The following is a 20,700-nucleotide window of genomic DNA, read 5'->3' on the forward strand; positions in this document are numbered from 1 at the left end:
TGGAAGGAAAAATTGACTGCTAAGCATCCGTTTATTGTTTATAGATTGAACAAGGTTGCCTGCCTCCCCAATGGTCTTTTTCAAAGAAAACCGGCTGCATTGCAGGCGTGGGGCGAGAGCGTCACAAACATGATGCGTCGGCAAAAAAGGGAGAGCGAGACACAGGCAGGCTTAAAACCAAGAAGAATGCGGATGAGTGTGGGTGGTTTCCCCCCCACCCGTCCCAAGAAAAAAAAAATTATATCGCGTGCAAATGTTGACATGCAAAGATGCAGTGGGTGAACTCAGTTCCAGAGCTTTGCTTTCTCAGCAAGACGTGCCCGGGCTTCAGCGCGCTGCTTCTTCTCTTCTTCCTCGCGCTTCTTCTTCTCGGCAGCCAGGCGCTTCTGTTCCTCAGCATAGGGGTCGCCATTGTCGACGGCCTTTTGGGCTGCCCGTTGCTTAGCACCGGCTTGAATTTCACGCTTGTTGCGCTCGAGCTGATCCTCGTTGCGCATGGCCTCGAGCTCAGCCTTGGCACGCATGCCCTTGACACCACCCTGCTCGGCTTGGGCCTCCAATTGCTTGATCTTTTCTTCGCGGGCCTGCTTCTCGGCAAGGGCTTGCTGGTAAGCATCAATGGCAGCCTCGAGGGCACGCAAAAGGTGCTCAATCTGATGGTCCTTCTCCTCAAACAGCTCGGGCAGCTTCTTCTCATACTTGTACATGCAGTACTCGATAAAGCTGACACGGTTGTTGCTGTCGAGATCAATCTCCTTCAGAGCTGCGCAAGACAAAACGGCAAGTCAGTTTGAAGTCGGAGCTGCTGCGAGAGATTGTGCGACTGTATGCTGCCAAGTCATATCACGAACCGTCACGAAGCTCCTTGACGGTGAGCGTTTCGCCGCGGCGTTCGAGGAAGAGGTGCGCCTTGTCCTCTTCCAGCTCGCGAACCACGCCAGTACTATCAACAACGGATCAGACATCAATGAGCATCTCATGTGTTCCTGTGATAGGAGCAAAGCACGAAGTGGGGGAGCGATGACAAACATACTCGGGGGCATATTTCTTAAACTCTTCAGCAAGGTCCAGAACCTCCTCAAACTTGCCCGAGAACTCGGAGACAAAGGCGCGAAGAAAAGTCTTGGCCTGCGCATCGATGGAAGTCGCCGTCACCTCCTAAAGTCCCCGTGCAAAACAGGGCCAAGTTTATACCAGCATTGGTGAGAAGCAGGCGCTGGGGACAAGGCACAGCAGGTAGGGTAGGGTAGGGTAGGACAGAGGGAACGAACGCACATCAAACTTCTCGCGGATCTCCTCCTCCGTGAGCGGGGGCTTCTCCTCCTTGGGGGGCATGATGCAGGTTATTTGGGGCAAGAAGAATGCGCACAGGACTTCTAGAGACAGGGTACGAGAAGCAGGTTACCGTAAGCTACAACACAAGCTGTCCCGCCCCGCCCCCGCCACACAGAGAAGACCAGAGCCACGTGCGCACAACATTACACAGCCAAGATAGGCCAACCCAATCCTACCCAGCACACCCCATCCCATCCCCCCTCTCCCCTCTGTCCTCCCACTGCGGCCCCACCCAACACCGAGCCCGTGTCAGTCTGCCACTGCCATATCCAGCAAAAAGCTCACCAGACGAGAAAAATGAATCGTGTGCGGTGTGTGTGTGTGTGTGTGTGTGTGTGTGTGTGTGTGTGTGTGTGTGTGTGTGTGTGTGTGTGTGTGTGTGTGTGTGTGTGTGTGTGTATGTGTGTGTGTGTGTGTGTGTGTGTGTGTGTGTGTGTGTGTGTGTGTGTGTGTGTGTGTGTGTGTGTGTGTGTGTGCTGAGGTGGAACAAAACAAAACAAAACTCCAACTCGACATCAGCAGCAACAACTTCTCCATATTTTGCGTAAATAAGTCTCTTGGTTTCTCTGTGCGATATTGTGTAAGTGTTTTTGTTTTCTACATGTACTGTGTAAGTTACTGATAGAACTCGCCACACACACACACACACACAAAGGAAAAAGCGCGCTGGTTGTGCGTCATTGGCTTGCTTATTTTTCAATGCTTGGGATGCAATACTTGACTCCTCTGCTTATTGACAAAATCGCAAAGAAAGCGCTGGTGCCTTTGATGTTTGCTTGCTTGCTTGCATTGGCCGTCATCGTAGCTCGACACGCGACACAGCAGGGCCTCCATCTTCTGCTATTGGGCGCATGCCGTGCGGCCGTAGGGCAGCCTGCTGTATCGCGCATTAGCACTGAAGGGGATGCGCTTCTGCCTTTGGACATGCCTTGTACTAGTCACAGCCCTCTGTGCTCATGGATTGACGCCACCCTCGCCAGCATGTCGGCGCGCCGTGGATGAGCTTGCCAGCCAGGCCCAGGTTCGCTTCGCGATTGATGCTCGTCATGTTGGCTCGCGTCTGCTCACAATAACATTGTCCTTGGGATGTGATATAGGTGCCCACGGCCTGGGGGCGGCAAGCTCTTGTTGTCATTGCCGTGTCGTACAATTTCCGCCACCTAGGTTTGAACTCTTTCCGAGCAGTTCAACGCTTCAACGTGAGCCATCCGTGCTGACCCGCTTCTGCCGCTCGTGCCTATCGAGCAGACGATGCGCACCGAGCTCATGGCTCTTGGTGCATTCTTCGTGTCGACAATCATTGCCTGCTTTCTCTCACATCTCCCCAAAGGCCCCTGCAAGTCCCCTCTGCTTGGATGAGCCAGCAGTTGCTTGGCTACTTCAGTATAACATATCCTGCCCGCTGGTGGTTCTCCAGGCGGAGCCGTCCATGTCCACCCATTCCGGCCAACGTGCTACTGACAAAAATCGCGCACAACAGCATGCTCGTCTCTGGACGCTTCGCATGCATCTCGTGGCTGGTCTCGTGGCACGCCATATCGATGTCTTTATTCTTGATGCAGACGCCGTTTGGAATAAAGACGTGCTTGCCTATCTAGTTCGTATCCTCCTGACAGCTTTGCCAGCAGCACCAAGTAGCCAACGGGCTCACCCGCATTCCTCACTCTAGGCACGGCTTCGTCGACTGTACGGCTCTTTGATTGGGCATGAGCAAGGGCCTGACATTGTTGGGCAACGTGGCTCGTACGTGACCCGTCCCAAACGCACTCGGTGTTGGACGGATGCAAGCTGCACGATACCCCCCCCCCCGGCAAAAAAACAAAAAAACAAAACAAAAAGAAACCCCCCCATTTCTGGTCACTTGGACTGGCTGCTCCTACCCTTTTTCAGTTTTCCATTAGCTCTGGGCCAAGCGACCCTGGGCAGTACGCTATGTGGTGGCATGCTTTTCGTCCGTGCATCGACAGCCACGATTCAGGTAGGCCTTGTGCCCTCAACGACGGCGTTCAACTCGCCGCAGGGTCATGTGCGTCGGCGCTCTCTACGCTCACTTCAATCTTTTCCACGCTTCGTCTGGGCTCCATAGCTGTTCCGTGCTATTGCGATTCATATGGATGAGTTTCAGTATGACGATCAGGTTTGTGGTTCACTCAGCATCCGGTGTCCAGCCTCAAGCGTTTACCAACGGCCGACTCACGTTGATCAAGCAGGTGGCTGTGAACGCGCTCCTTTTTCAAGCAGCAGGCGGTCAGAAGCTAGGCGCCTTGCGACAGCGCCAACCAATGCCCATGCCAGAGCGCTGGCTCTGGCTCACGCCTCAGGAGTTCCATGGCCCGGGTCTCGCCACAACGCACCTAGCTTATGTCCACTCTCGTCAACTGGCTCTTGCTCGGATATTACCGGGCCCAGTTATGGTGGGTCAGGATCTCATACAGCTTCAAACCAACATCACCGTACGTATCATGAAAGGCAACGCCGGCGGGTCGGTCTGGTTGCACAGTGAGCAAGGTTCTGCTGCAGGTGCCTCACGTTTCCACTGCTGCGCTCATAGGTCGGGTACCTGCCACACTCAACCTTCCCGCGGCGTTGCCCGGCCAAAATCAACCTTGCTGAGCTCATGGCCATTCACTGCTTTGGCGATGATGAGACTCAACGATACAACAGGCTCGTGGCACTAGGCCTCTGGTTTCTTGCCGTTCCACCAGCCTGAACGACGGAACAGCAACGGTCAAAAAGCATGTTATCCTTTTGGCTCCCATGTTCAGACAAGCTCGCCAGCGTTTTAGAGTTGCGCTTCATGATTATTATTGAAAAAGCATCAAAGCATGCATCCCGACCCCACCTGAAACTTCGATTCGAGTATCCCACACGCATGTTCTTGTTGCCACTCGCCAAGCCGTTCCTATGAACTGTCGCCAGATGCTGCAGTTTGTTCGTTTTGTGCAGATTGACTGGCTGCTGGCTCTATGTGTGAACGTTGAACGTGTCGAATTCATCCTCACACTTCATTACAATGTCATGTACATGTAATTAATTTATCATGTCACGTGCATTGGACTTATTTTTCATTGATTTGCTTGCTTCATCACACAGACATCATGCGACTGCAAATTGGGTTTGGAGCATGCCTCGCACTCGTCTTGGCTCTCTGTGCTCATGGATTGACGCCATCTTCGCCGTCGACGGGGCCCGTCGTGGATGAGCTGGCCAGACTGGCTGGGGTTGGTTGAGCCAGGCAATCTTGATCTTGTCATGATGGATCGCTCACGTCGTCAGCTTGCTCACGTCTACTCACGGTCTCGGTGTGATTGTTCATGTGTACGAAATAGGTGCCCAAGGCCTGGGGGCGTCCAACTCTTGTTGTCATCGCAGTGTCGTACAGTTTCCGCCTTCTCGGATTGAACTCTTTACGTGCAACACAACGCTTCAACGTAGGCCATCCTGAGCTGGCTCTGCTGCTCGAGTGCATCTTGTTCCGTCCTCACAGAGCTTGCCATATTCTGTGTCTTGCATCTGGCGGTTCTTTTTCATGCTTTCCCTCGTATCTATCTACCAAGGCTCCGGCAAGCCTCTTGTGCTTGGATGAGCAAACTGTCGGCTGGTTACAGCAATACAACATATCGTGTCCCCTTGTTGTTCTTGACGATGAGCCGTTTGTGCCCACCGATACAAACATTCACTCGAATAAAAAGCGTGCCGAGCAGCTATCTCGCCTGTGGGCTCTTCGCATGCATGTCGTGGCTGGCCTTCTTGCTCGCAACATTGACGTCTTTGTCCTTGATGCAGATGCCGTCTGGAATCAAGACGTGCTTGCCTATCTGGTCCGTGCCGTTTTAACAGACGCATCGCCAGCAGTGCCACCGTGAACGTGACAATTCACCAGCGTCCCCCCTCTCGCTAGGCCGGAATTCGTCGACTCTATGCCCCTGAGATTGGGCATGAGCAAGGCCCTGATATCGTCGGGCAACGCGGCTCGTACGTTATCCGTCCCAAAAGCATTCAACGCCATACTCGTGCTGGCTCATTTTGGGCCACAGAGACCCAACATTCTTCGATGGCCTGATCTGGTCTGGCCTGCTCTCTTTCAGATTCCCACAAGCTTTGGGTGAAGCGACCCTGGGCAGTACGCTCTGTGGTGGGATGATTTTTTTTCGTGCATCGCCAGCCGTGGCTCAGGTGCGGGTTTGCCTAAGCTATGCTTTCTGTGTTGTGGGCCAGCTCCGAAATCACCCAAGTCTTTCTCGTGCTTTGTTCCATAGCTCTTCGATGTCATTGCACATCACATGGACATGTTCGAGTACGATGATCAGGTCTGTCGCCTGTTCAGGAACCCGTGGTTGCTTTGTCAAACCTGAAGCATGCACCAACAGTTGGTTTGTCTGGGCAAACTAGGTGGCGGTGAATGCGCTCCTGTTTCAAGCAGCAGGAGGGCAGCAGCTAGCCCCTTTGCGAAAGCATAAGCATAACGCCATGCCCATACCAGATCATTGGATTTGGCTCACACCTTCAGAAAACCAGGACCTGAGTCCCACCGCGTTGCATTTAAATTATGTCGACTCTCGTCAGCTGGCCCTTGCTCGGGTAATTCCGAGCTCGGCTAAGTTGGGCCATGAAATTGTCATGCGGCTTCAAGCCAACATCACCGTACGTATTGGGAAAGGCGGCGCTAGTTGTCGTGGGTGCATAGCTTGCTTTGCAAAGTGACAAATTTCGATCAGCTGCACCTCAAGCTTCTGATACGCTTATAGGTGGGGTATCTGCCGCATTCGGCCTTCCCGCGCCGATGCCCGACTGAAATCAACTCTGATGAGCTTGTGGCCATCCACTGCTTTGGCGATACTTCATCGTCACGCTATAACCGACTCGTCGCACTTGACCTCTGGTTTCTTGATTCATCGCCATAACATGCAAATGACAAGACATTTAAAATTTTTACGATTGACTCGCGCGTGTATACGAGGAATCGAGCTGATAGACTTGATGATCCAATTGGACACAACCTTGTTCCCAGCCTCGGCTTCACATCTCATTGAAGAAAGACGACTTGGCAATGAGAAGCCATGGCCAAACACAAACAACAATGACATCAACTCGAAACAAAAAGAATCGTAACGACCTTGAGGACGAGATGCACACTGCGGATTTCTACTCGCAAGGACGCAGCAGCTTCTCAAGTACAATAAGGAGGCTTCAACCTCACATGTCGGGCGCGGCCTGACCATCATCCAGATCCATGTTTTCAAACTCATCCAAGAGTTCGTCCACACCAATATGCAAATCATCCTCGCCCTCGCTCTCCGTAGAAGGGTGGTACTCGGCGTTCTTGTACAGGTTGAAGTTTTGGCGGTACTCACGATCCTCTTCAATATCGTCCATGAATGCATCCAAATCCCGCATGGCGGCATCCTCTTCGTCCGGTCGCACAGCCTCTGCACAGAACAAAAATGACAACAAACCGGCATGCGAGTTGGTGAGGCGCGGGCTGTAACTGCCCCCACGTTGATCGCAACAGGACGGGCGTCTGAGCACGCACCGTCTTCCTTGGGAAGCATGCGCAGCTTGAAGCGACGCTTGCGAGACTTTTTGCGACGGTCGGAATAGCTCTTCTTTACCAAAACAATCTCTGGCAGGTGGTCTTGATTGAGCTTGTTGGTATGCTCATCGTTGACCACGGCCGTTGTCATATCAAAGCTGGAGAACCAATTCATCAAGCAAGGTGAGTGCACGGGGCCGATGCGCGCAAAAGGGGGTGGGGTTTGGATCAACATGACTAGCGCGTGCGACAAAGAGCACGGTGAACGCACCCCCAAACAAGATCACCAGGCTGCAAGATGTTGCCGAGATGCGTGCGCACAAAGAATTGTTGGTCATTGGAGCCGAGATCGCGCTCGCGTGCGACGGTGGCCTCGGCCAACACGTGCTACAAAGGCATAGGTCAAGAAGAGGTGGTCACATAGCGTAAGCAAAGCAAACAGCGCTGACATGTTTGGCAATGTGACAGACGGGACAACAAACGACCAACGTACTTTGCCATGTTGAACGGGGCGGCCGTCAGGACCAAAGACGGGCTCAATGTCAAGGACCATAAATTCGGTGTAGCCACCGTGAGAGCAGATGGCTCGGAACGGGTGGCGCCAAAACACGGTCGAGGTCACATCGGCAGAATGCAAGGTGAAGGGGTCCATAATGCGGACGGAGGTGCCCACGCGGTCGCAAATGCCGATGGGGGCCATGCCGCCAAACTGACGCCGCAGAGCTGGAGGCAAGGTCACAACATCTTCCTTGCAGATGGGGACAATCTCGACGGAATATGTGTACTAAGAATGGGTTTGTGCAAATGTTATACATGTGAGTGCCTCGTTGAAGAACGCACGATTATAATGAGAAAAGAAAACGAAAGGTTGGCAGAGGGCAAAAGGTGGGCGTCGAACCTTGTAGTTGAAGTTGTTGTTCTGAATGTCTGAGGAAATAAGCCGCTCAGAAGTTTTGTAGCGGCAGGGAACAACGGCCATGAGGAACTCGACCATGCGCTTGGCATCGGAGCGAGAGTTGAAGTAAAAGTCAATGCCATCTGGTACGCTCTTGATGCGCAGCGTTCGATCGTGCGCATTGTGCTTGATGATGAGTTGTTCAAGGTGGAAAAATGTCTTTTTGTGTTTGACCTGACGTAAACGGACAGATGACACGTGAGCACGCGTGCAGGGATGAGGAGGGCGTGAAAAGAACAACGACTTTGTGGCTGCTCTCAAGCACAGCGATCAACGAAGGGGCAAAGGGAGTCTTGTGGGACCGCACCTTCTGGCGGACTTGAACGCAAGCGTTCCAGGTGTCGGCGGCTTCTTGACGATGACATTCGGGGCAAAACTGGTGCTCCACTACGTATTCAACGACAAAGCCTTGTTCCAGGATGGCGCCCGAGAGAACCTGGCAGCGACACCCGACCGATGGCAAAGTAGGAGAATGAGTCGAGGAACCCACGGCTCACGAGCTCAGACTTGGCGGAATCAAACAAGAAAGTCAAGGCGGCGATGCAAGGCCAGATGACCGACCTCCTTTTGGATTGTCACCTTGACCTTGACACGACGGGAATGGGGTTCGGTCCACACAAAGGCAGCGTCGACCAGTCGGACCTAAATGGAATTTTCAGGAATGGAGTGACGTGAGCATCGGCTGAACAAGTTGATGCACAGGAGAGGGGGGTGCACATGCAGGCTTGAGGAGGAGGGCAAGACCTTATTGAGGCCACGCAAGCGCTTCAAGCAAAGCGCCAAGAGGTCGCGAGATTCAAGCTCGGCGTGAATCCAGGTGGTGGGCGGGTTGAGGTAGCGCTCGCAGCCACGGCAGAAATAGATGCTGGCATTCTTGGGGATGCCTTCACTGATGTCAACTTGGGTGCGGATGCAGTTGCCGCACATCGCCGCTGGATTGGGTGGGATGGCGACGCCGCATTGAATACACAAGCTACGCATCGGACGGGCGTGGCAAGACGGGTGACCGGATGAGCCCCAGATGCAAGCAGACCCAGGCACACAAGAGGTGAGCGATGGGCTGGGTCCACGCACATGGTATTGACGCGCTGTTGCTCGGGTTCAGGCTCGACGTCAAGCGCAAAGCCGTCGACGGCATTGCCAGCCATGCCCTGTTCACCGGTCACATCCATGATGGCGTGGCGGGTGGTCCTGCTTTTTTTTTTCTCAAACACCAACACAGTGAGTGCCGACCCTTCAAAGCCTGGCAGTCACACTCAGTCGGTCGCTGCTCCAACGCCGCGCTGGTTCCGACCCGCTGCTGCGCCCACGACCGCGACACTTCTCGCCGCCTGTCACACACGGGTGCACGCGGTAAAAATGCAACAGCCAGCGTCCCTCTCTCTCTGAAACTGGCACATGAAAGCCTCGTTTCTCTGGCTGTGTGTAGGGAATAGAATAATCTCTGTATCAGCTTTAAAATCACTTTACCTTGTTTTCGCAGAAAAGCATCCCTCTTGATCCTTTTCACAAACCTGGCTATCTCTCAAGCTTGTTCTTTTTATTCCCCTTCTCTCTCCGCTTTTGTGTGATGAAGTTATGCAGTACACACACGTGTGTTGCTGTCATCTCTCGACGCGAGTTTCGTCTGACATGTGCTTAAGAATAGAGGGGATCGATGTGTTCTGTATTGTAAACCGATAAACTAGCCGTTGCAAATCACAGTCTCAAGCCCTCCGCGTCGCTGGTCCTCTGATCCCTGGTCCTTTGATCCCTGGTCTCTTGCTGCCTGGTCTTCTGAACCTTGGTCTCTTGCTGCCTGGTCTTCTGAACCTTGGTCTCTTGCTGCCTGGTCTTTTGAACCTTGGTCTCTTGTTGCCTGGTCTTCTGAACCTTGGTCTCTTGTTGCCTGGTCTTCTGAACCTTGCCTCCTTCTCCCGGGTGGTGGTGACGGCGCGTGTGTCGGCATTTGGCCGCCGGATCAACAGTCGCGCGTGGATTGTCTCTCAGCGCAAGTGCTGCACAGGTTGCACGTTTGCTTGACTACGCATCGGGTGGCCATGTCGAGCGTAAGTCATCATCGCAATTCAACCTCACGCCACAACGAAGCTCTCACTCTCGCGTATCGGCCATGCGACCCAGGCGGACAAGAAGGGCCGTCGCGCCCCCAAACGCGCCAAGAAGCAAGCCGTGGAGGACGACGAACCGGATCTCGACCAAGAACGCCGCCAAGAGTATGTCTTGCCGTTTACGAACTTCCCTTCGCACGCCACCTCCATTGAGGCCTTTGGCTGTGTTTCTTCTCCAAGCCAGTCATTTGTGGGCCTTGCTGCCAGACGCCTGCGCGCAGCTCTTCGCGTAGGGTTGGTTGGCAAACGTCAAGTGGAGGCTACCAATACAGCCATCCAAGAGGCCCTGGGATCGAGCGGAGGTTTGTCTTCCTTGTAGCTCTCTGACCCGATTGAGCGAAGCAAACGCCGACGATTCAAATGATATGGCAGGCATTCACGCCCCGCTGCCTCCTCCACCTGCACACACGCATTGCTGCCAGGCCTCAGCGCCTGCTCGGGTGTGGACGTGGTGCGCCCTCGTACTAACAAACAGCGCTTTCTCTTTGCCTTTCCCGGTAAGACGAGCCAGTGTGTTGTTCCCTCCTCAGGCGTAACAAGCCGTGCCTCATCATGTACCTGCTGCAACCAGGTTATCTACCCCTTGATCTCGCCAACGATAAGCTTGGGGAGGTCTACAATCTTGACACGAACATGCCCAGCATGAGTCTTCACACTGCTCAGGTTTGACCCCGCAACAACACAAAAAAAAAAAAAAGACAAAATAATAAAATGCCAAATGCGCGCGTTTGTCAGTGCCCCGCCTCACCCTGAACACCAACTTCCCCAGGGGCACGTTCGGCTTGAGGGAGTGCTGGCCTATCCCAAGCGCAACATTCTAACATTGGAACAGCACAACAATCGTACGCCCCTCTTTTATTTCAAGTCATGCTTTTCCCGCACACTGCCCGGCCTCATGTGTAGCCAGCCACGGCCTTTCGTCACTCCTTTTCCCCGCTACCTTCCTCATCCCACCCTGAATCGCGGTCTCTCCAAATGAGCGCAGTGATCAAGTGCAACAATCAATTTGATTGCGTGGTCTTGTTCCCAGAAATACACCTGGATCCCGAACTGCAAGACGACCCACATTCGGTTTGTCCACGCATATCCCATTGCCTCTCAGCTGTACCCACTCGCGTCGTACCGGGGTTCTATCGTCTCACCCGTGCGGGTTTGTGCACCAAAGCTGAGCGGTCTTGAGCTGCAGGAGTTACATGGTACCCAGGGCACACTGGTTGGCACGGCAAGCACCGCCGAGAGCCTGCCGGCTTCACAAGAAAGCGAGGGTGATTCTCAGCTGGAGGCACACGAGGACGAGGACGGGGACGGGGACGGAGACAGCCTTTCGGGCTCCCAGCGCCGCTCCAGCCGCCGCCGCTCCCGCGTCAACTATGCTGAAGGAAATGCCGAAGATGATGTGCAGATTGAGGAGGAGGATGGTAATGCTCAAGAGGACGACACATCAGCAACGCCGCAGTCCAGCACACGCCGGACGCCAGTCCGTCGCTCGACTGCACCCCTTCGTCCGAGCCGCGCGCCGGTGCAAGCTGAGGACAGCGAGGCTGAAGATGACGCAACAGTGGTGGTTGAAGACGATGAGGGTGACGATGGGGACGACCCCAACGATGCCGACTTTGACCCTGGATCGGCTGGCAAAAGCAAAGGTCGTGCGGCCAGTAGCAAGACCACCACGCCGGCACGGCGAGCGCGCTTTTCCCAAGCCAAAGCTCGTCGCTCAGCGCACCCCGACGAGGTGGAACCAGCTGACGAGATTGCCTTGAACTCGGGCCGATCTGCGCCACCTCTCCGGGTCGTGGTGGCACCAACGCGCCCCCGGTCCACTTCGACCCGCAACACCAAAGGTCGTGGTCCCGCCGCTGCCCCTGGCGTACATATCCAGCTCAGTGATAGTGAGGATGAGGACACCCCGACCCCTCGGGGTGCTGGTACGGCCAAACGAAGCATTTCCCAGGCGCCACATGCTGCTGACGACTCGGAGGCAGATAGCGATGTGGAACTGGCCGAGGTATTGACGGGCCAGCTCCGGCTCTGCACTTGATCATTGGCTCTGAAATTCGCCTGTTTACTCTTTTTGCCGCGCTCGTCGTCTCATGCTCGTCGTCTCATGATGGGGCCATACTTGCCCACGCAGGAGCAACGCTCGCCTTTTCGCCGCAGGCATCACGCTGTTCAACAAAGCCCCTCAGGTACGTCCTCCGTGCGCTCGGGCTAAACTGTGTCGAGCATGAATTACTTATCCAAGCTGCCGTCACGTAGGATCGGCCGCCAAGTCTCTGGGCTTTTGACATGGCTGCCTGTCCCCTAAAGACCATCCCTGTTTGTTGACAATTAAAACTCTTGTTTCGTCCTTTCGAGCAAGCAAAGTCCACCAATTCGTGCACACGCACAGAGTACACGGGAGCATGAGGTGGCACACGGTCCACATCCGACATGGGTATTCCCCTGAGCTCAGCTCATTCGATCGCAAATGGGCCGTTAATGACTCAAGGTCGCATTTTGATTTTGTCAGACAAACTGTGCTTCTTTGAATTTCTTGTGTTTATCGATTTTTTTTTCCATTTTTCCAACACAAGTGCGCGGTTCCCTGTGCCTCTTGCGCATCATGGCAGCACCGGGCGAGGATGATGGGCTGAAGCTCAAGGCCTTTCTGGCACATGTAAGGCGTAGGGCGTTGGTTTTGGCACTGGCACTGGCTCTGGCTCTTTTTTTTCCTCTTGTCTTGGTGATGTCTTTGACCTTACATCGACGTTGAACGTCCGGAAACGCAACAATTCTCCGCAGGTGAATCAAGTGGCAGCGGATGACAGCCAGTGGACCAGTGAGCGACAGATTGAGCGCTTACTGCGCCCGGGCAAGAAGTACCGCAATCTCAACCCGTATGAGGTCCTGCAGGTGCCCTGGGATTGTGAGGACAGCGTGATTAAGAAGCAATACCGCAAGGTCTGTTGAGGGCGCGGTGCTTGCTGGCCTTGACTAGCTGGGAGGGGTGTGTCTGGAACGTGTCCATCACCGCTCATGGCCCATTTCGGTGACAACTGCAGCTCTCCATCTTGCTTCATCCAGACAAGAATCGAGGCAACCCCGAGCAGGCGCAGGAGGCATTCGAGGGTGAGTGTGAGCGCGCCAGTTGATGCGAGTGCTAGCTCGCTCATGGGCCACGACTCACGGCCTTTGTCTGCTGCATGCGCATGCATGAACAGAGGTCAACAAGGCCAAGCAGATGCTGGACGATCCAGAGAAGATGGGCTGGGTCAACATGATTCTGGAAGAGGCACAACAGAGCTTTCCATACTTGGTCAGCCCTTGATCTGCCCTGCTCTTGCATGTTTGCCTGTGCGATCAGTCTCACTCTTGTGACCTGACCCGGCACCACCAGCTGACGCAGCGACGCAAGGAGGCCAAGAAAAAGGGTGAAAAACTGCCCGAAGACCTCTCACAGGAACAGGTGCAGAGTTGCAGACAAAAGCGCACGTTGCTCTCCCCGCGCGCTTCTCTACTCTTGTCCCAAACGTGCTTCTGATTTGTTTGAATGTGGTATCCTGCAGTACAACGAGTCCTTTCGGCGGCACACCATGAAAATGTTTGCGGAGAAGCAGAAAGAGCTGGAGGATCAAGTAAAATTTGACCAGGAGCAAAAGTATGTGGAAGCAAGGATGTGATGCGCCAAGACTTGAGATTGAGCTGAATAATGTTGGGCACCCGCTGTGCGCCTAGGCGGCGATTGGCCGAGGAGAAGGAAGCACTAAAAGAGGCCAGAAAGGCCAAGGCAGAGTATGAAAAGGCATGGGCGGTACGTGGCTTGGACGGTAATCGTTGTTGATTTGTCGCCCCGGCACAAGCTTGTCTAACATCTCACATGCGTCGTGTGCAGGCGGGACGTGATGCGCGCATGGACGCTTGGGCCAAGTTTGAGAAAGCCAACAAGGCTGACGAGAAGAAGAAGAAAAAGAAAGAAAAGAAGATCAAGAGCCACTTTCGCCCGCCCAAGCACAAGATGGAGCAACGCGATTAGGGCTCACACACGACTCGGTCCCATGCTTGCCATTTCCCAATTCATGATGTACCTTTTTTTTCCCTCTACTTCTTTGGCTGTTGTCGCTGTTGTTACTCCCCTACGCTTTGCTTCGTGCCTTCAGATTCACAACCAGTTGCCAAAAAAAAAAAAGATGATGGAGGATTGGGTGGTGATGAGAATCACCGGTTGATCTTCCCCAGCTCACAACTACCTGCCCGATATGCAAGAACCGCGTCCACTCAATCTGAGCTGGAAAGCACGGCCCCGGCCAGGCAGGAGACATGAGCTGGGCAAGGAAATGTTCGGTGCGAATGGGACCAGGACGGTTCCTTAACACCTCCTTGATAAACATCGTGGCTATAATGGGGGCCATCAGACCGCGTCTGCTCGAAAGAACGGCCATGCCGAGGCGGTGCGGTAACAACGGGGCTGGTCTGTCCGCTCGCGTCTCAGGCCCACACGCGCCTTCGCCCCCGGCCTCCGCCTTGGTTCGTGGTGTAGCCCCGATGTGTGTCACACCGGACGCAAACGCACAAAGGCAAGGAGCGGAGGGAGGGGCATGAAAGGGGCGGTGAGCGGAAACAGCAAGGGGACAGCGTCAGACCCCAGACCGTGACTTTGGGATCGCCAAAGCCAAACACCAAAAAAAACCTTGGGATGATCCCCGGAGCTCAACGATGATCAAGAGAGGCAAGAAACAACGCCCGCCGCGTCACAGAGGATGGCTCCGTGACGGGCGGTGCCTGGCGCCTGCCTGCCCCATCCCCAAAGCTTGGTCAGGCCAAGACCGCGGGGACAGACGGGACAGGTGCCTCCGAACGGGGTTTGATGCCGCTGCCAAGAAAACATCACCTGGACCAGAGCGCCAGCCAACCCCAGCAACCCGAACCGTCAACCCCAGCAGCCTTCACTGAGTCGAAGTACCAAAATTTCAAGGCGAAGGCAAAGGGCTAACGGTACACGGGGCTGCCATCAAAGGCAGGAGCCGGGGTCGCGAAATGGGCCCGGCCAAGCAATGCCAGCAGCGACGATCGAAGGAGCATCGCTATGCATCGAAGAAGTCTATCTTGCTTTTTTCTTGCTTGTACCAATTTTCGAAACGAAGAAAGGCGGCCATTGCCTGCGAAGGCATGCCCGCCCAAACTGCACCCATAGGGCACAGGGAGCCATAAAGCCGCTCCATCGCTGGTTGCACAGTCTATCCAAGTCGAGCAGACCCTGTGAAACTGCCACTCCCACCCCCTTCACCTCTACTTGTACTCGTTCTCTCTGACGCCTCCTCTCTCCTTCTGCTTTTTTGCCTCTGCTTTTCCCTTTGGGGTGGTTTGATCTATATTTAGACAAATCGGCTGAATCGGGTGGTGCTATTTATAGACGGGGCTAACATTGGCGCGCGCGAGCCACGTGCTTTGGTGGGGGCGGTGATAAGGTGGATGGGCGACCTCGCTTACGGCGTCAGGGCGTCAGTGTGCTCTGACGACGCGCAAGGTAGCAAGACAACTGGGCAAGGTCAAACTCAATTCAAAAACTCTGTGCACAAAAAACGAAGATCCGGAGATAACATGTGGAACACAAGAAACAACACAGATGGCTCGAAAACTGATCGCCTGGTCTCCATAAGAATATTAAGGAAGATCAGGGTGCAGGAGGAGCGCCAACTGTCACGTCAACGACGGGGGGGCGGGGGGGGGACGGGGTGGCCAAGCTCAAATGCTGGCAATGTAGCCCTCAACCTGGAGGGACGACATGAGCACGTAAAAGATCCACAACCCAATGAAGAAAAAGGCAAACTGGCGACTATAAGGTCCACCCAGCTCGGCACCAAACTTGTACCGCCGAAACAGTAGACTGCCCAAACACACAAGACAACAGCACGTGAAGATCACCACGCTAAAGGCCAGATCCCCGGCTGGTACGTAGAAGAACGCGCCGTCGTGTTTTTGCTGCAGACAGGTTGGCACCCGTGCACGCCACTGATCCGTTGCCCCCATGGCTGGCCAGTACACGGCCGCAATGAACCAGGACAGACCGAGACCCAAAAACACCTGCATGGGCCCCCGTTGGAAAGTCATGAGGTTGAAGCGCCTGCCTTCAGCTCAAGAAGAAGCGCCGCATGCCATCGAAGGAAAACAAAAACAAAAAAAAAAAAGCTAGCCCCCACTCACGTTGACAGAGTTACTGCCCGTAACGTTGGTCACGGCAGCATCAGCCGTTTTGGAAGCAAGGGTCGCCGAACGACTGGCAAAGGTGTCGGGAAGCGAAGTACCCAAGGCTACGAATGTAATCGCCGTAATGGTATCCTGCAAACCCCCAACCACGCAAAATTCACGATGAAGCTGTGTGTGCGGTGAAAACGGTCTCGTCAAGGACAGTGATGGCTTTGGTCCACATACCGCCAAGCCCAAGGAGCAGCCGAACAACGAAGCCAAATCACCGATCAAAGCCGTCACGAGGCCGATGAAGCAGAGGGCCACACCAAAGGCCACCCATCCATGGACAAAGCTACAGGCAAAGCCATATCGCCACCACGGCCATGAAGCAGTGTGAGAGCCACGTGAAGCCACTTTTTTTTTTGGTTGCCTTTGGCCAAGCACATAACACATGACGCTGCGCTCAGGCCAATGCCATGTCGGCAAGCACGTACACGGTCGGCGGAATACACGCAGCCAAAACCTTCCATGGTAGGGTGATCAGATGCATCACAATGCCCAGAACGCCCGCCTCCCGCTCGGGCCACGCCACAGCATCGCGAAACTGCTGCTTCCAGTCGCTCGAGCCCACTCGAAAGCGATCCATGTTAATCTTCATTCGACGTGACACCTGGACAAAGCGCGTGCAGCCATCTCCCATTCAAATCCAGCGGTTCAAACGCTGGGTGGACACTAGGGCACAAGGGTGGAAACCCTCGTCTTCACAGAGATCGACGGGAGCTTCACAACACCCACCTTCTCCAAAAGGCGCTGCGCCTTGTCATCGTTCAGAATCACCACACGGCACACAGTCACCTTGCCCAAAGTGGACCCTGAAACCTGAAGCATAACAGTCCCCGACCTTGGTGAGCAAAGTCCAGCAGGCATACCTCACTTCTTGGACACGAGCTGCCCCAAAAACACAACCAGCCTGACACCAGCGCATGTGTGCGTACCTCTTCCAAGTGAACCGTGAAGAACTCGTCCGGCTCGCACACATTGTCCTTAATGATCGGAATGCGGATAATTGAGGTGGCTTGGCCATCCTGAAATTGCAGTTCCCCAGAACTTCCTGCGGTCCACCATTTTGCAGTCAGTGCGTGAGTGACCAACCATCAATGTTGCAAAGACCACAACAGCTGCGTGTGCGCAACAACAACAACAACAACAACAACAACACACACACACACACACACACACACACCTTCATAATCGTGTCCATCAATGGCCGAACCATTCCGCATAAAGTAGCGACATGCGACGGCACCCTTGGTACCGTTGCGGCGGCGAACCACCACCTCGCAGCAGCCGCAATCCTCCTCCACCTCCATCCGTGTCTGCTCAAACTCAATCTCCCCGGGCTTGTCATCATCAACAATGATAATCTTGGCCAACTCGCGAGCCGGAATCAAACGATAGTTGTCAGGCTGTGGCTGCTTGAGCCGCGCCAGGAAAAACTCGTCGTCTTCGGGCTCATCATCGTCCACAATCTAAACCAGCCGCACACAACACGTGAGCCCGCACCACGTGCCTCACCCTGTCCTTGCAGCTCGTCCTGGCCGAGGCCTACCTCGATGGAGACGCGAGCCTCAGCCTGACCAGCCGCAAACTCAACGCGCCGGTCCAATGCCACGTAATCCTAGCCATCGACCACGTTAGTTGGAGATCAGGTGCCTTTGCACGAAGGGCCCAATCCAACACCAGACAAAGGCTTCACTGTGTTCTTGCACCCTGCCACATTGAGCCGTGTCGATCTTACCGAGCCGGCTTTGGCCGTTCCCTCCTGGGTCTCAATGCCAATCCTACATGTACGAATAAGACCCAGTGGTGCAGGTCAGGTCAGGTACACGTCTGTGAGGTCTTTCGAGATGAGTCAGGACATCCGACAGGAAGGACATCCGACAGGAAGGACATCCGACAGGAAGGACATCCGACAGAAAGGACATCCGACAGGAAGGACATCCGACATCGAGTCTCGGATGACTGGCGACGTACGAGGCTGACTGGGAGAGGTCGCCCGTGCGCACAATGGTCAGAGTCACGGCCCCAGCATCTTCGCGGACATGGTACTCAATGGTCATGAACCCGAACGTTTGCTCCTGGCGCAGCGCGGTGGCGCGATGCGCATAGTACGAATCTTTAATGGCACGCGACTTTTGCGTGTCGAGCAGAGCCCGCTGCCAATCTGGAAGCAGGGGCGCAGCCCCTCGCAAGCGGCGATTGGCATCAATGCGAAAGCGTGCTCGCGACACTTTGGTACCCTGCACAGGCAAAGAGGGCGGTTTTAAAATCCGTGAGCAAGAGCAACGAAGGACACCTCCACTTCTGCCACGTACATCAATCTTGCGCGCGGCAGCAATGTTGGCAATCTCATCCTCGGTCAGCGCTTCCGTCTCCACGTCCTTGAGGACCACGGCCATGTCGTATGGATCAAAGGCAATGTTGCGTCCGTCCTCCGTGCGAATATTGATGACCTGCAGCTCTTCTTCATTGGGATGCCTATGACAAGTCATTCAACAAGTACCGACATCAAGACCATGTGAGTATTTGACAACGGCTTTTTTTTTTTTTTGAACTCAAATATGCTCAATGTGCCACCAGGGCAAGGGCAGGTGCAGGTACGAACGGCTTTTGATCTCGAGAAAAGTCAAAGTAACCGCGGTCGGCCATGAGGGATAGGCCAAGCAGGATTGGAAAGAACAACAACGTCACGACACCCTGACCAAAAGAGCAGCCCAAGAGTGAGGCCACATGATGAGAGCACTTCAAGGGCAAGCGCGTGCCAGAGGGCTGGCGGCATAATAGAACGGACCTCCCAAATCTCAATCACGTCCGGGCTCGAGGCGATGAGAATGATGAGAAGCCAAATGTAGGCAAAAATGGAAAAGATGGCCGTGACGAGGAAGACGCCCATGCTTTCAATGCGACGCACTTCCATGGCCGGCAAAGCGAGGAGACAGACGGCGATGATCACGAAAAGGTTAAAGGCGGCTGACCCCACAATGGTCGATGGGCCGAGCGCTCCGGCAAAGAACTCGCCGGCCACAATCTCAATGATCGAAAGGATGATTTCTGGCGCCGATGAACCCAGTGCCATGAGGGATAGATTGGCAATGGTCGGGTTCCAGATCTATCAGCGACGGGAAAAACGAGCAGGCGCATCAGCACAAAGACGTGGAGGATTGCTGTGCTTGAGGTCGCTTGTATCGGCATTCTATCATCGGATCATCGGGGGCAGCGAAAAAAAAAAAAAAAAAACAATGGGCCTACCAAGACGGTGGTCTCGATGCCATCCACCATGACATGGCGCTCACGCGACGTGATGACCTCAATGGCCTCCATGAAAACGTCGGTAATGATACCCACCTAGACCCCGCCACCCCCACAGGGAAGGTCGTAGGTAGCACGGACATGTGTTGATTGTGAGAACCAAGGCGCAAGAGTCTGGGCACGGTGTTTGGTATTCAGGGTGTTCAGGACGGGTGTAACCTACGCCAGCAAAGGTCCACAAGAGACCAACAAAGTAGAGAACGATTTTCAGACCCTCGGGCCAGTCTGCTTCACCATAGGCGTTAAAGGCTGGCAGCAAGGTCCCGCTGCCCCCTTTGCAGATTGGAGTCCCCTGGCTCAATACAGTATCGCTGCACGGCGGATCTGATGGACGCGGTTCTGGACCAGGGGCCTGAGCCAAGCCTGGCACTACACACGCAGCCACCAGCATGGCTAGAACCGCCCATGCAGGCCATGTCTGGGGCCGCATGGCGACGGTTGACTGAGGCGGGCGGAACCAGCTCGTGAGCTGATCAGACAAGAGGAACCAAAAATGTCGCCAAGCCAGCACCAGCTCCTCAATGCTCACCCTTCTTGACCGAGGCTGTAGATTGAGAGGGTGCGCTGCTTAAGACACACCCACACACATACAAGGAGCTACATGCACCGCCTGTTGGCTGATGATGTAACGAGCCGGATGCCGTTGCCCTAGGGCAAGCATAACGGGAACATGATGGCTGTCAGCAACTTTCAAGCAGGAAGGCTGCAAGGAGATGGTCATTGTGGCCATGCATCTCTCCAAGACCCCTTCCCGGACGATACCACGGGCACTGCCGATGCTACCGTCGATACCATCGAGGCATCGCCGCTGCCGTCGGAGCGATAGAGAGAGCGCGCGCGAGACACACACACACACACACACACACACACACACACACACTCACGATGGCCAAACATTAAATACAGGACTTTTTGCAGATATTTTGATAGTTGACGTAGATTTCATAATATTTGCCAAAGAAGTTGATGTTGCATGTTTTTGAAAAGCTGTCTCTTTTTTTGTCAGATTTACGCCCCTTTCCTTGACGATCCAGCTGTCACCCCATCAAATTCGGGTGTGGTCCTTTCTTCTTCAAGTGTGGTTCTTTCTTAGCATTCTACTATAAATTATAATGTGAATGTGTGGGATTCTGTGCATGGCGTGTGATCGGTAGCAGGAGCACATGTGGTGTGTCCGATTGTCGCCTTGATCAGCAATTGCCACAAGGCGACCGAGGCGGCCACATGGGTGACCC

At 54.4% G+C, this 20,700-nt stretch overlaps 5 protein-coding genes across 5 annotated transcripts; 2 read left to right on the plus strand and 3 right to left on the minus strand.

The window, feature by feature from the left end:
• Nucleotides 1-33: 33 nt before the first annotated feature.
• On the minus strand, nt 34-1,366 carry MONBRDRAFT_39028 (uncharacterized protein). Its single transcript, XM_001750146.1, has 4 exons — nt 1,276-1,366; nt 1,034-1,158; nt 852-943; nt 34-763 (listed from the first exon to the last, which is right to left on the minus strand). The coding sequence occupies exons 1-4, from the start codon at nt 1,333-1,335 to the stop codon at nt 285-287; spliced, it is 756 nt and encodes a 251-aa protein (XP_001750198.1). The 5' UTR covers nt 1,336-1,366; the 3' UTR covers nt 34-284.
• A 3,085-nt stretch (nt 1,367-4,451) lies between these two features.
• Nucleotides 4,452-6,339, plus strand: MONBRDRAFT_34438 (uncharacterized protein). Its single transcript, XM_001750102.1, has 8 exons — nt 4,452-4,556; nt 4,665-4,766; nt 4,893-5,156; nt 5,237-5,310; nt 5,424-5,511; nt 5,595-5,645; nt 5,728-5,979; nt 6,084-6,339. Exons 3-8 carry the CDS (start codon nt 5,064-5,066, stop codon nt 6,237-6,239), a joined length of 714 nt encoding a protein of 237 aa, XP_001750154.1. The 5' UTR covers nt 4,452-4,556; nt 4,665-4,766; nt 4,893-5,063; the 3' UTR covers nt 6,240-6,339.
• Nucleotides 6,309-9,160, minus strand: MONBRDRAFT_34439 (uncharacterized protein). Its single transcript, XM_001750147.1, has 9 exons — nt 8,898-9,160; nt 8,568-8,796; nt 8,385-8,465; nt 8,131-8,259; nt 7,767-7,997; nt 7,362-7,652; nt 7,140-7,255; nt 6,869-7,026; nt 6,309-6,764 (listed from the first exon to the last, which is right to left on the minus strand). The coding sequence occupies exons 1-9, from the start codon at nt 8,993-8,995 to the stop codon at nt 6,532-6,534; spliced, it is 1,566 nt and encodes a 521-aa protein (XP_001750199.1). The 5' UTR covers nt 8,996-9,160; the 3' UTR covers nt 6,309-6,531.
• Nucleotides 9,161-9,862: 702 nt separating this feature from the next.
• MONBRDRAFT_29669 (uncharacterized protein) lies at nt 9,863-13,943 on the plus strand (the record flags this gene model as incomplete). The annotated part of the gene is made up of 17 exons (XM_001750103.1): nt 9,863-9,871; nt 9,945-10,036; nt 10,139-10,233; nt 10,354-10,428; nt 10,503-10,594; nt 10,701-10,773; nt 10,917-11,002; nt 11,034-11,936; nt 12,063-12,117; nt 12,505-12,587; nt 12,713-12,871; nt 12,973-13,039; nt 13,132-13,226; nt 13,275-13,376; nt 13,477-13,568; nt 13,646-13,721; nt 13,803-13,943. The coding sequence occupies 17 exons, from the start codon at nt 9,863-9,865 to the stop codon at nt 13,941-13,943; spliced, it is 2,295 nt and encodes a 764-aa protein (XP_001750155.1).
• Nucleotides 13,944-15,652: 1,709 nt separating this feature from the next.
• MONBRDRAFT_29670 (uncharacterized protein) lies at nt 15,653-19,895 on the minus strand (the record flags this gene model as incomplete). Its single annotated transcript, XM_001750148.1, has 15 exons — nt 15,653-15,991; nt 16,112-16,246; nt 16,340-16,448; nt 16,591-16,766; nt 16,892-16,975; nt 17,092-17,207; nt 17,340-17,625; nt 17,706-17,774; nt 17,895-17,937; nt 18,131-18,396; nt 18,472-18,634; nt 18,762-18,853; nt 18,948-19,265; nt 19,406-19,501; nt 19,629-19,895. 15 exons carry the CDS (start codon nt 19,893-19,895, stop codon nt 15,653-15,655), a joined length of 2,559 nt encoding a protein of 852 aa, XP_001750200.1.
• Between the last annotated feature and the right edge of the window lie 805 nt (nt 19,896-20,700).

Source organism: Monosiga brevicollis, genomic scaffold, assembly GCF_000002865.3.
Source record: "Monosiga brevicollis MX1 MONBRscaffold_37 genomic scaffold, whole genome shotgun sequence".
NCBI lineage: Eukaryota > Choanoflagellata > Craspedida > Salpingoecidae > Monosiga > Monosiga brevicollis.

Coding starts and splice junctions, on each gene's coding strand:
- MONBRDRAFT_39028 (XM_001750146.1), bottom strand. CDS start 1,335: ATGCCCCCCAAGGAGGAGAAGCCCCCGCTCACGGAGGAGGAGATCCGC. Junction 1,159..1,275: donor AGATCCGCGAGAAGTTTGAT/GTGCGTTCGTTC, acceptor CGGGGACTTTAG/GAGGTGACGGCGACTTCCAT. Junction 944..1,033: donor TTTAAGAAATATGCCCCCGA/GTATGTTTGTCA, acceptor CGTTGTTGATAG/TACTGGCGTGGTTCGCGAGC.
- MONBRDRAFT_34438 (XM_001750102.1), top strand. CDS start 5,064: ATGCATGTCGTGGCTGGCCTTCTTGCTCGCAACATTGACGTCTTTGTC. Junction 5,311..5,423: donor ATCGTCGGGCAACGCGGCTC/GTACGTTATCCG, acceptor GCTCTCTTTCAG/ATTCCCACAAGCTTTGGGTG. Junction 5,980..6,083: donor GGCTTCAAGCCAACATCACC/GTACGTATTGGG, acceptor ATACGCTTATAG/GTGGGGTATCTGCCGCATTC.
- MONBRDRAFT_34439 (XM_001750147.1), bottom strand. CDS start 8,995: ATGGATGTGACCGGTGAACAGGGCATGGCTGGCAATGCCGTCGACGGC. Junction 8,260..8,384: donor AGGTGACAATCCAAAAGGAG/GTCGGTCATCTG, acceptor TGTCGCTGCCAG/GTTCTCTCGGGCGCCATCCT. Junction 6,765..6,868: donor CATGCTTCCCAAGGAAGACG/GTGCGTGCTCAG, acceptor TGTTCTGTGCAG/AGGCTGTGCGACCGGACGAA.